This window comes from Periplaneta americana, chromosome 6 (genome assembly GCF_040183065.1).
Source record: "Periplaneta americana isolate PAMFEO1 chromosome 6, P.americana_PAMFEO1_priV1, whole genome shotgun sequence".
In the NCBI taxonomy this organism is placed as follows: Eukaryota; Metazoa; Arthropoda; class Insecta; order Blattodea; family Blattidae; genus Periplaneta; species Periplaneta americana.
Genome location: NC_091122.1, coordinates 49,089,265 through 49,102,796, shown reverse-complemented (window position 1 = coordinate 49,102,796; position 13,532 = coordinate 49,089,265). Strand labels below are relative to the sequence as shown.

Here is a 13,532-nt window from a genome sequence, read left to right as displayed (position 1 = left end):
CTATTAATCCGATTTTTGACGTTCTTTTAGAAGAAACACCAAACATTTAGCTCTTCTTCAATTACTTCATGAGAATTTGTGCCTTACCAATAAGCACACACGTCCGTTAAGTCAGAAATGTGCTTCATTATGTATAACATTGACTGCCAGAAATTTGGGTCTGTTTTGTTACAGATTACAAATAACTCACAGGATTCCTTTCGTCTTGCGTAATCGTCTTCGTACTGTGCGTCAAGCAACTTCGGATTATGTGTAGGCTCCTTCAGGATTCCCCTAATTGTACAGGCGTCTTCTTTGTTGACTGGTTAGGTGTTTTTGCATCTGACAGCTAATGCTTGTCTGCTATGTGCTGTACCAGGAAGGTCCCAAGACGAAAACTACTATTGTGAGATTGAAACTCTCGACCACGTTTTGGGTTCCTGTCCTTTCAGCGAGACACTGCGCAACTCTAGACGTTACAGAATCAGATCTACGATTGTCAAAGCCTTAATGAAGAAAGGACTCATTGTACACGAAGAAGTCCATGGCATCTCTCAAGAGGAATCCTGTCGGCGAATTCAGATGTTTGCCATTCCACATCCGCTTACATGATCGACCTGGCAGTCAGGTTCGAGGCACAGGAGCAACAGCCCGCTGATGTCCATGCAGAAACATGCAGATTTATGAGTCCACAATTCCATACTATTTGGGAAAATATCACCTCATCTCCATTGAATTTGCAGGTCTAATGGTTGAGCCAGGGGCACAATACCTCGCCTCTTTGTCAGTTTCTGCAAGAAGTTCCGGTTAAACAATGACTTCATTCGTGATGTTTCCCTAGCTGTCGTCAGAGAAAAGTTTTCTATTTTAAAATATCATCTGTACTTTGTGTCTTAACAAGAAAGAATATTTCTTTGGACGTTTAATCTGTTTCTTTACTATATTTATTATATTATTTTGTTATGTTTTCTGTTCTTAATTTAACTTTTTGTTTGTTTCCTATCTTTCTCTTTCCTGTTCTTGTCTTTTAATTTCACTTCTTGTTTCGCTCTGTGTTAGTTATGCTTTGTCCAATGAGGCAGTCCCGTAGTTGAGAAAGCTGAAAGAGTTTCTTCCTAAATAAAAAAATATATTTATTCATTATCAGCGGTGTGTGCCCAAACGATCTCTGTGCATCCGCAACTCTTCTCATTGTTTCAAATATTATATTTAATTTGGCTTATGTTACCGAGTTGGCAACGGCACATCGGGATACCTAGTACTAAAGTCATTATGAATTTCGGCAGTATCTTTGCAATGCTTCCACCACAATTTATTAAACTCGTTTTTTGATAAACTTACGTGACATTGCAAAACATTACATGACACAGAACTAGTACGAACACCTGACTTACGACTGACAAAAGGCTGGTATAGTAGGTTATTTTACGACGCTTTATCAACATCTTTGGTTATTTAGCGTCTGAATGAAATGAAGGTGATAATGCCGGTGAAATGAGTCCGGGGTCCAGCACCGAAAGTTACCCAGCATTTGCTCATATTGGGTTGAGGGAAAACCCCGGAAAAAACCTCAACCAGGTAACTTGCCCCGACCGGGAATCGAACCCGGGCCACCTGGTTTCGCGGCCAGACGCGCTGACCCTTACTCAACAGGTGTGGACGGCTGGTATAGAATTTTGCCCACAATCATTTCTGAATTCAATTTAAAACCAATCAAATTTTATGTATCTTATTATCCTTCCACGAACTGTCGACTCCACAGCACTTCACCGGCATTCCACTACATTCCCCTCCGTAAAGTTAAGGAAAATAATTAATTCTGCACTCACCTTTCTCACAGAATGCACTGAAAGTGTTGCTCATTTTGTGTGATGCACAATCTTCATCTTCTTAAGGAACTATCATTTACACGCATCCGTTCCTCTGCACTAATGTACCTAATTTATATTCAAATGTTTTCTTTTAGTTCATATCGAGTTTGATAATTACTCTACTTTACTTACTTTACATTACTTTATTTTACTTACTTAACTTACTATACTTTAACTTTACTTTAATTATTAATATTTGAGGAGAAAAATTCGCTCCGGCGCCGGGGATCGAACCTGGGTCCTTGGTTCTACGTACCAAACGCTCTCACCATTGAGCTACGCCGAAGTCCAATCCACAGCACCGGATCGAACTCCCCTCCTCCAGTGTTTTTTCCCTTAGTTGCCTGACTCCAAGTTGGGCATGTATGTTGACATTTTATTCAAGTCAACTGCCATTATACAAGGAGCGCACTCAGCTGAGTGACTAATGGCCGGGATTCCACAGTAAAGTGCACAGTAATCTGTACAGATATATGCACTGTTGCTAGAATAATTTACTAAAGATTTCTTCTCAAATATTAATTGTTACGATAACTATATTCTGTAGGACCAAAAATAATAAAATCTTTAGTAAATTTTACTTTACTTACTTCACTTTACTTAACTTACATTAATTTACTTACTCTAATTTACTTAACTTACTTTACCTAGCTACTTCACTTTACTTTGCTTTACTTACTTCACTTTCTCTACTTTACGTAATTTAATGTATTTTACTTACTCTGCTTTATTTAATTTACTTTACTTACTTAACTTTACTTCACTTAACTTACTTTACTTACATCACTTTGCTTACTTTACTTTATTATACATTGAGCTATCAGGAAATTTACATCTACATTTTTGCCTTGTTCTACAGCACGACTTCTTACACTTTAGTATGCCTTCAAAATGTATACACGATGACGCAGTGAATATCTAATTACTGCACAACAACGCAACATACTATTGCACTTTCCCGAATGAAGCTTGACTTACGACTGACCTGCCCACAATTCGACAAACTCGCAACTACACTGGAGAAGTGTTGTGGGGCCGTGAGTTCACAGGAGGAGTCACCGGCAATTGCGAGGGGGTCTGGCCGGTAAGCAGCCGACTTGCGAAACCGGTAGTTTTAAAAGACTCTCATTGTTTATGTCCGACAGTTTCCATTGTACGATTCACTTTCGGCCTTTTTATGCCAATATTGACACTACTGGATCTGAAATTATTTTCTTTTTTGCAGACAGAACCACAGCGAAATAGAGAAACGGCGTCGCGACAAGATGAACACGTACATCACAGAGCTGTCCGCGATGGTGCCCATGTGCCACGCCATGTCACGCAAACTGGACAAGCTCACAGTGCTCAGAATGGCTGTGCAGCACCTCAAGACCATTCGGGGCGCTGTCCACTCCTACACCGAGGGTCACTACAAGCCAGCCTTCCTCTCCGACCAGGAGCTCAAGACCCTCATACTGCAGGTATTTAAATGAGACGAAACATGCAGTTTCACTTCAAAAACTAATCCGCCGAGTTAGCTCTGTGGTAGCGTGCCTACCTCCAGACTAGCCGGTCCGGGTTTGCTTCCCGGCGGGGTCAGAAATTTTCTTGTAAAATTTCTACCTCGGGGCTAGGAGAGATGGCGGTGCACAACTTCTAATCACCGCACCAAATATCATCATCATATTCCAGGCACGAAATTAGGCCATTGTTGGCCTGTTTCGGTTCCAGCTATACAGGATCCAATAGACGTTTCTGTGGGCGTCCAGGTCGTCGTCGTCCTTGAGGATGGCCAGCTTCCATACGAGAAATGTGTTCAAGCCATCTATTTCTGTATTCTGTAATTTTTTCTTCTAATGGTTGCATGTTGAGTTCCTGCAGTATATCCTCGTTCCTCTTGTGGTCCAGAAGTGTGTATCCTGCAGTTCGTCGCAGATATTTCATCTCAGCTGCTCTTAATCTGCTGATATCTCTTTGTTTCAGAACCCAAATTTCGCTTCCATAGAGGAGAGTTGGTAGTGCAAGGGTTTTATTCTGGAATGTTTCTGTACTAAACTTGGTTTTAGGGTATGGTTTAGCAGTCCTAATATTTGTAAAAATTTGTAATTTTTCTGCTTACATCGTTCTCTCCTTCGTATGATAATATATATTACATCCTAAGTATGAAAAGTAATTTATCTGTTCTAAAATCACATTTTCAACAACAATTTTGCTTCGGATTGGGTTTGTACCTTCAAATGCCATTATTTTGGACTTTTCTGGTGAAATCTTCGTGCCATGTTCTTCTGTGATTTTATTTAGTTTAAATATACCCATCTGTAAATTGACTTCGGAGTTTGCAACTAATACTTGGTCGTCCGCGAAAAGAACTGTGTTTAGTCTTATGGAACTTGAAATTTGAATTCCTAATTTGTACTCCTCACACCAAAGGCGTATTATTTCATCCATGTATATATTGAAAAGACTTGATGACAATGGGCAACCTTGTCGTACTCCTTGATTTATGGATCTATAGTTACAAGTAAAATTATTAAATTTTATATTTATTTTATTGTTAGTGTAAATATTGCAAATGTTTTGAAGCAGGATATCTATTATATTTCTTTTTTGCAAAATTTCCATTAATTTAGGTCTTTTGATCATATCAAAAGCTTTGATATAATCAATAAAGGCTAAATGCGTTTCTAATATGCCTCGGTTAAATCCCAAATCTTTCCGCAGTGCATATGAAGAGAAGGCATATGTCACTGTTGATAGTGATTCGTCCGTCGGACGGGGACGTTAAGTCTGGCGGCCCCCTTGGTGCTATTCGACAGGAGTAGGCTACGTGCCAGCATCGGGTTTCCCCTTCTACCTTCCTCACCTTCATCATCATCATCATCATCATCACTCATTCCCTACACTACATTCACACGAACACTTAACATACACTCACCCTAATACACTAAATAACTCTTTACACAGATACACATCATGCACAACGTGGCCCGCCGAAGTGATGTGCAACTTGAAAATGGGTCACAGTTCTGCCATCTATTCGCAGTATGCGGAACCCCAATCACGCAACTGAAATGGGTAGGCATTGGAAACACACACACACACACACACACACACACTTCAAAAACTGTATTTGTGCTCTTGTAGGATTAAATTTCATGTTAGTTCATCATTTTTATTTCTGCCAATTCGCCTTTTACTCTCCTTTTAATTATTTCGTTTTAATTTATCATATGAAATATACAGAGAAATTATTATGACAGTCAATGGCGTACGCAGAATCTTGTCAACATTAAAATTGTTTACAATTTACATTATCGGTACCTTAAATTTTATTATTATTATCATTATTATTATTATTATTACTATTATTATCCAATTTAAATCTTTTACTTGAACACTGTGTACAATTGAAAAGTGTTATCCTAAAACTCGCTCAGTCCATTTGGGCATCTTTATGATTTATACAAATATATGACTATGTTTGAGACCTCTATCTTGATATTTTAAATTTGTTTTCTTTCAGAACAACGCCAATCCTTGTCTAAAATTTTGTATTATTGTGCATGTCACTTGAAAACTCTCACAGTCCGTAGACCAATATACAGGTTGTTTCCGAGGTGGTGTTACAAACTTTCAGGGATAATGGCGAAGGGCACATGTATCAATTTGAGATAAGGAACCCTGGTCCGGAAATGACTGAATCGGAAGTTATAAGCAAAAATAGTTGTCTGGAAATGGAATTGTAATTTGGCACCACGTGCCCTCCTTCCCTTAACCTTTGGAACAGTCGTGGAAAAATGATTTGGGCCGGATGTCACCTACGTGGGTACTTTCTCAGATACAATCTGTGAGCTTGTCTACTGTTCCCATTGGCTCATTCGTATTCGAAAATCAGGTCTGCTTATTCCGCTCTCGTGTACTCCTCCATTTCACTAGGACTGATCGACTGCAACTTGTACACATACACTGCTGTCTACAGACGTGCGTATCAGGACCGACCATGTCCGTTACACATTACGCCATCTGCATTGCTTTAGTGTAGTTTCCTGTCCCCATCCCTCAGACAGCGCACTGAATGGAATACTGTAAGTAGACAACGTAAACAACGTCAGATGAATACAGTATGTGTAAGATTTACAGATAAATACACATAAATAAGGTGTACAGAGGAATAAAATTATTTCATTTCCACACAACTATTTTTGCTCATAACTTTCGACTCGATCATTTCCGGACCAGGGTTCCTTATCTCAAATTGATTCATGTGCCCTTCCCCATCATCCCTGAAAGTTTGTAACACCACCTCGGAAACACCCTGTATAAAAACTAGCCCTGTCCCTTCATAAAAATGGACTTACCGCGTTTTGGAATCACACTCTTCAATTAGTTGTGCATATTTCAATATTAGGTTCTAAGTTGTTTTTCTCGTTTGCTACAGGCAGCTGAGGGGTTTTTGTTCGTCGTGGGCTGTGATCGAGGGCGAATTCTCTACGTGTCTGAATCTGTGTCGCAGATCCTCAACTATTCGCAGGTATGTGGGTAGCTAAATACATTTCCACACACACAATCATATTGTCAAACATTGATGGAGCCTGGTTTGTTGTAAAAGTAGAATTCTTTCTTATTGGCTTTTTATGGAAAACATCCTGTTACTGAAATAGCTATTACATATTTGGATTGTACAGCTTCTCCCTAAATTATTATCGAGGTTTCAATTGTTTAATTCCTCTTGCCTGCGATGTATCAAAACAGACCTTACGTGGCAATAAAGAACAACTCTACAGACATCCAGCCGATAGTCAAATTCCTCCCAAACGCTGGTCAGCTTGTCTGGAGTGATTTTTTTTCCTTGTTAGGAGGAAGGGAGGGAACATCCCACGCACTACGACCTGAGGTCTATTGTACATCCCCCGATATGGGATGAGTTGCGTGCCCACCGATCCTCTACGCGCACCGACCTAACCACTTGTTCCCCTTAACGACCAACAGAGTCCATGTACCACTCCTGCTTCGGCAACTCCCCACCAAGGCTCCCTTAACGGTTCGAGGCGGAAGTCCTCCCCCGGGTTCCGTTGCAGAAGCTATCCATCATCACTTGAATACAATCCACGGAGGCCGGTCAAGAGAGCCAGCAGCTTCGGAAGGCCGCCTGTAGAGCGATCTGAAAACCAGAAGAAGTAACGGGATGATGAATGAAAGGATTATAGGGGAAAAAAGGAAGTGGTGAAGATGAGTGGAGTTCCAGTCGCCTGATAAAGTTACCTGATATTCATCCATAGGAGTGAGGAAAAAACCCCGAAAAAACCTCATCCAGGCAACTCGTCAGACTCAACAGCAACGGTAATCCTTCATCTAAACTCTGGCATCTCGGCAAGTACACATGGTCCTTCACAAACCCCCCAGAAAGAAATCACATGGTGTGGAGTCGGAGGACCGTACGAAAGCTGCTCTGACATTCTATATTCTTTCGTTGGGCACATGTGGACATCCTGAACTTTTCCCTTTACAGATGCGTCGAGTCGTTTCAAACTGTCTATACCATCGACGAATGTTGTTATCGAACGGAGGATCAATTCTAAATTGCCGTCGGAAACTTTGCTATACAGAAACTACAGGACTGCACTTCGCAGATTGCAACACAGAAAAAAACTTATACATGCGAGTCGCCGTTTTGTAAATGTGACGCTATGAAGCAATAAAGATGAGAAACTAGCACTGCAAACACACGATTCTGAACTTACACAGCTCTTCCTTCACTACGTGTAGGAAACACACTTCTACTTTCGTTTGTAAAGCCATTACCAATCACCTAAAATATCGATAATTGTTTAATAGCCACAGAATTGCTTTACTAAGTATACAATTCATGAAAACTCTAACTAGGCTAACGAGAGTACTTTATTGCGATTCTTGAAAACTTTCTCAGTATTTCAACCTGCATAACAACAAAATACATTAAAATAATAAGGTCCCTGAGACAAATAACGCCATCTATATGTTTAATGGCACCCTATTAATTCTTGTTAACGACGCCAGATTTTGGTAGTGCACTACTGTAGCCTGCATTCGCTTGCCATGTAGTGACGAAATGAATTACTAGCTCTCCGGTGATATTTACGAGTGACATGATAGTCCACCATTTTGCTGTTGTGTGTTGATAGTGAAACACTGTTCTTATATCAAGGTAAGAAGCAATATTTTATTTTGTGTGTTGAGCAAATAATAACTATACTAAACTATATATTTTCGTGATTTTTAAACATTCTTTTATGCAGAGAAAGTATTTGCTACCAATAACATTTGAAAATGTTAGAGCAACAGGCGTGTAATGTTATCAAGTATTCAGTAGCGCTTTAACGTCGCGTGGCGTTAAAGGTCTACACATAAAATTTTAGGTTATGTTAGTACGGTATTCATTTATTTAACGATAGTCCTCAGTATTTAATAGTATTTTCATTGCTGTTACATTCATATTGTGTGAGGTATTTATATGATTAGTGTGGAAACAACAGGAAAAACACTAACATTTCAACTTACGAATGTCCAGAATGTGCAGAGTAATGAAATTGGTTAAATAGCTTATCAAACTCCTAATGTTTTGTTTTACTTTTGTTGAAAACATTCATATCTAACTAAGGTTAATGTTTTTGTGTTTATAACTTTCTACTGTGTCTCATTTCTTTTTTGAAAGTAAGGAGTTACCGGAAATTTTCTTAATTCGTCTGGTGTTTCAGCTTCAGATCAAGAATATTTCATTTAGTATTGAGTGATTTTACACCTGTGATTAACAGAAACTCAAATTAATTGCTTAGTTCAATTTGTGTTGCTTAGGAAAAATAATTCATTAATAATTATAAGTGTATAGGTTACTAGAAAATAGGTGGCGTTAATTGGATAAGTTGTTCCTAATAACGCCAGTACACAAAGTTTTCCTATTTGAGTTGTAATTCTTCTCCAGTATATAATATCACCATTTTCATTGTGCTATTTTCTAAAGATAAAATTAAAGTTTCTTTGTCATAATTTTTGTGTTTGTACCTAACTTATTTCTAGAGCAACAGTGACTTAAGTGTTAAGGTGGCGTTATTTGGTACGTGTACCTTACAAATTGCTTTATCGCATATCACTACTACTTTATTAATATAAACCATTTTTAACAATACTGTTAAGTTTATGTCCGCCAAAATCCTCGGTCTTGGACATAAGAAAGATTATGGTCCTGTTTTCAAAAAACCCCTTCATTTATTATGAACTCAATTTAATCACCAGAAATAAATATTGCTAGCAAAAATATCGATAACTAAAGATGATTACATTCTGAAAGTGTAGAGTGGAACATCGCCTAGTAAATTATGCAGTTTTCATAACCCTATTAGATGATATCGTTTGCATCACTTTCATTTTTCATGCAGACATGTTTTTCATGTTGCAAAACTTGGAGATAGATGTATAAATATCTGTTATGAAAGTTTATGCTCAATATCTTCTTTTTCAGTTAATTTATAGTAATGCTAAATATGGTTTCAGGGTGACTTGTTAGGACAGTCCTGGTTCGATATCTTACATCCTAAGGATGTGGCCAAGGTGAAAGAACAATTGTCTTCTTCTGACCTCAGTCCAAGAGAAAGGCTCATTGATGCGAAAAGTAAGTTTGTTACACAATTTTTATTTTTTATTTCGATTAGTTTTCGAACAATCGGTTAGAAAATGCCTTTATTCACTATAGTTAAAGTAATGTACAGGGACATCATTTTATTTTTACTTCAATTTTTATTGTACCTGAGTTTCTGAATGTACTTCACCACCACCCCCTCTACTAGTAAACTTCCAACCATCCTCCACACAGAAGCAAGGCCGCGTATGCAGTCAAAGTAAACAGTATTGAGTTAGTGAGTATAGTACGTTCCAGAAATATGTTCGCGTTTTCCAGTGACGAAAGAGCTTTCAATATTGAATCATATTTTCTCACAGGTACTGTCGTTCGTTTGCCTACGTCGCATCCCGGTTTCTTCCCCCACCCTCTTCTGCTCGCCCTTCTGTAAAGGCTAGTGGCTGGGCTGTCTTAGCTCTTTTCTGAAAACATTAATTTCTATTAGGAATTGGACGTAACATAATATTATACAACTGTATAAAATAATTTAAATAATAGAGCCTCATTAAGTAATTAACTGTCACGTGATTTTCCCCCTTTCTACGACTCTGCAACAAAACCACTTGGACGGAAAGTAGATAGCATGTCTGAGTAATTTTATCTTTTCGGATCGAGCAGAAGTGAAGATTGAATTTACAGTACGTAAGGTACTTGTTTATAGAGTAAGTCTTAGGTGCAGAATTATTACAACATGAGTTACTAGTACGAAGGACAAAACTGGTAATTGGAATTAGGTACAGTAGTCTAGAGAGCTATAATATGCATAAAATAAGTGAAGCCTGTATCGAAATGAAAGCCACCATTTTGAAAAATGTGTTTAAATATCCATATTGTGATTATTTTTCAGTTTAACTTCATTCTCTATATTGTACGCTAATGTGCTGTAGACAGTATAGTACAGACCACCTCTGTGGTGTAGGAGTCAGCATGCTGGTCTCTTACGCTGAAGGCCCGGGTTCGATTCCCGGTCGGGTTTTTCCTCAACCGTAAGGTAAATGCCAGGAAATTCGGGCCACAACATCCCTGAAAATCACCGACCTCATTCATCACCGAAATCATATTCATAACAAATCAGTAATACATATTACAGTCGCCATCTAGTTCACAACAATAGAACCAGTCTCAACAATAGTACATAGGCCTTCGGATTTCAACCAAAGATTAACTCGCGATATGACCAAAGATGTTAAAGCGAGTATAAATAACAGCGAGGAATACGCTTTGACTGATATTAACCGAAGTTTGCAAATTAAGCCTTCACAACCAGGAGAAAAACATAGGCATTGGACAAATGGACGTTAAATTATTAAAGAAACAATAGAAATAAATACTATCAAACATGCATGTATAATATTAAAATTGCATATTCTACATTCAAATGTTGGTTGTTTCTGTTATATTCAACATCGACTTTCACTGGACCGTCGAAAAAATAACATAAAATTAAATAACATTGTTGATATATCATGAAACGAAAAGCGTACAAAATTCGTGCAATAAGTAGAGTGTAACAAAAGTTTCTGGTACAGTGTAAATTTGAGTTTTTTTTTAATATTTTATGGTAAATATCACATTTTAACCAAATTATTAATAAAGGATTGTATCACACCACAATCAAGTAGTTCCAACTCCTTCACCATAAAATTTGGTCATGGTTCCTGAGAAAATGGAAACTAAACAAGAGAATAATTTTAACATACTGTTACAGAAACTTTTATTACACTCTGTAGTATTCAGATTATTAAAGTTATTTCAATACATACAACAAATATTATTATTATTATTATTATTATTATTATTACTGTATTATTATTCTTGTTATTATTACTGTTTATTATTATTATTACTGTTTATTATTATTATTATTGTTATTATTATTACTGTATTGTATTATTATTACTGTATTATATTATTATTATTATTATTATTATTATTATTATTATTATCATTATTACTGTATTATTATTACTGTACTACTGTATTAGTATTATTGTTATTATTATTACTGTATTATATTATTGTTATTATTGTTACTGTATTACTGTATACTATTATTATTATTACTATTATTATTACTCTATTACTGTATTATTATTATTATTATTATTATTATTATTATTATTATTATTATTATTATTATTATTTCTTCGGATATAGCTACTCGGCTTGATTTGAAAGTATGTCGGCAAACTTCCGTTCCCGAAGCAGTTTATTTGAGACAAGACACATGGGACAGAACGCAGCTCCGAAGCGCTTTCGCTTTCAAGCAGTGTTTCGAAACATTAACTGTTTCATTGGTTCTCTTTTCTTACATACGCTCCACGCACGACACAGCAGAGTACAGTCGATACACAGCGTCAAACCAGCGTATAGATAATTATACAGTATGGACACTTCGCGTCGGTACCTTTGATGTAGCAGGACTGATTTCAATGACCTTCAAACCAGTCTGAGCGTGAGATTCTGCTTTCTCCCAGAAGTTGGCACTGACATCACACCAGCTAGCAGTCGACACAGCGGAAATATAACACACACAATTAATACATCTAGGTATATTATGTACTCAAATAAAATAAATTGGACCGATGAAATAATAAATCCGTCATTAACTGTAATGTTTAGACTCTAGAGTTCTTTTATAATGAGAGTTCAGACGTTGACCCCAACAGCAATTAAAATATGTAATGATTTGATAGCGCTGAAACTGGAAAAACAAAACTCCTACGAGAAGCAAAACCATACACCTATATTATATTGTATACAAATATTAAACGAATTTGATACATAATTGTATAATGTATTAATTATTTTATAATATAATTTATTATATATAAAATATAAAAAAATTATTATTGCAACTAGTTTGTCGCTGAGAAGTAAGGAAAAACTGTTACCTTGAATTTATTTCAAGTACAGCGTTACTGGATTATGCAATAAGGTAGGCGATGTTTGGATCCTGTGTCTCAACTCTGTACTCAGTTATTATCTTAGCGTGTGCTCGGTTACTCTAACCTCTAGCGCTTGAAAGTGGAACTAAACGCCGGCGCACAGAGAAACAAAACACAGGAAAATTCGCTCAGAGTCCATTCTATATAATCCCTATTCGCTGTTCAAACCTTGATGAAACAGTTACTGTATCGAAACATTGAAGTCAGAATGTTTCGAATCACAGAACATCTCAGTGTGTCGACACACTGTTTCGAAACATTAACTCAGTTGGTAACACTAGTGCAACTGTGTCCCCCTGATCAAACAACATACCGTACGTATATGGATGTGTTTACGTATTTTCCATGTTTAATATTGTATTTTAAATTAGTTTAAAATCATTCATATTCTTTTCAGCGATGTTACCAGTGAAAACAGACGTGCCCCAAGGCGTGTCCAGACTCTGTCCAGGCGCCCGACGCTCATTTTTCTGCCGCATGAAATGCAAGCTTCCAGCACAAGTGAAGGAAGAGGCAGATACCACTACAGGATGCCATCGACGTAAAAAGCAGCAGACATCAGGTAATCTTTCCGTTTATAAAGTCCCTGAGATTTTGGAAAAGACAGACTGAGTAAATTAATATTATATTATATTGTGAAAATGGAAATAAGGTGGGGTGAAATCTTGGGGGTAGTACTTGGGGTCACCATTTTTAAAAATGTTTAAATATCGATATTATGATTATTTTTCAATTTAACTTCATTCTCTATATTGTTCGTTAATGTGCTGTAGACACTGCATAATGAATACGTCCGAATGGATAGCTCAGTTCGTGAGTAAAAACACTCATTTTTAATACAGTACTGTATTTTGATTAAACAAAAACCTAATTAAAATTATAATCAAACTCAAAATCACGATATTTCCTAGTTTACGTAAATGGATGAACTACTTTTCTTCCCGCCTATACCTAGTAAAGTGATTTGTTTGTATTTTACGCCAGTACCATCGAATTCCATTCGTGAAAAGGGGTAGCAAATGTTGTGTCCGGTTCTCAATCGGTAATCCAAAGGTATATCCAGGTTAATATTATAAATGTTATAAAAATAAAATGATGTCC

The 13,532-nt window shown here is 37.1% G+C and overlaps 1 protein-coding gene across 9 annotated transcripts in view; it reads left to right on the top strand.

Moving 5' to 3' along the window:
* cyc (basic helix-loop-helix ARNT-like protein cyc) overlaps positions 1–13,532 on the top strand; it is a 542,159-nt gene that overhangs the window by 500,820 nt on the left and 27,807 nt on the right. For all 9 annotated transcript variants that reach the window (XM_069828076.1, XM_069828072.1, XM_069828074.1 and 6 more), the window contains 4 exons: positions 3,076–3,313; positions 6,271–6,363; positions 9,360–9,477; positions 12,829–12,993. In XM_069828076.1, the coding sequence (XP_069684177.1) occupies positions 3,076–3,313; positions 6,271–6,363; positions 9,360–9,477; positions 12,829–12,993 (614 nt within the window). The remainder of the gene's footprint in view (positions 1–3,075; positions 3,314–6,270; positions 6,364–9,359; positions 9,478–12,828; positions 12,994–13,532) is intronic.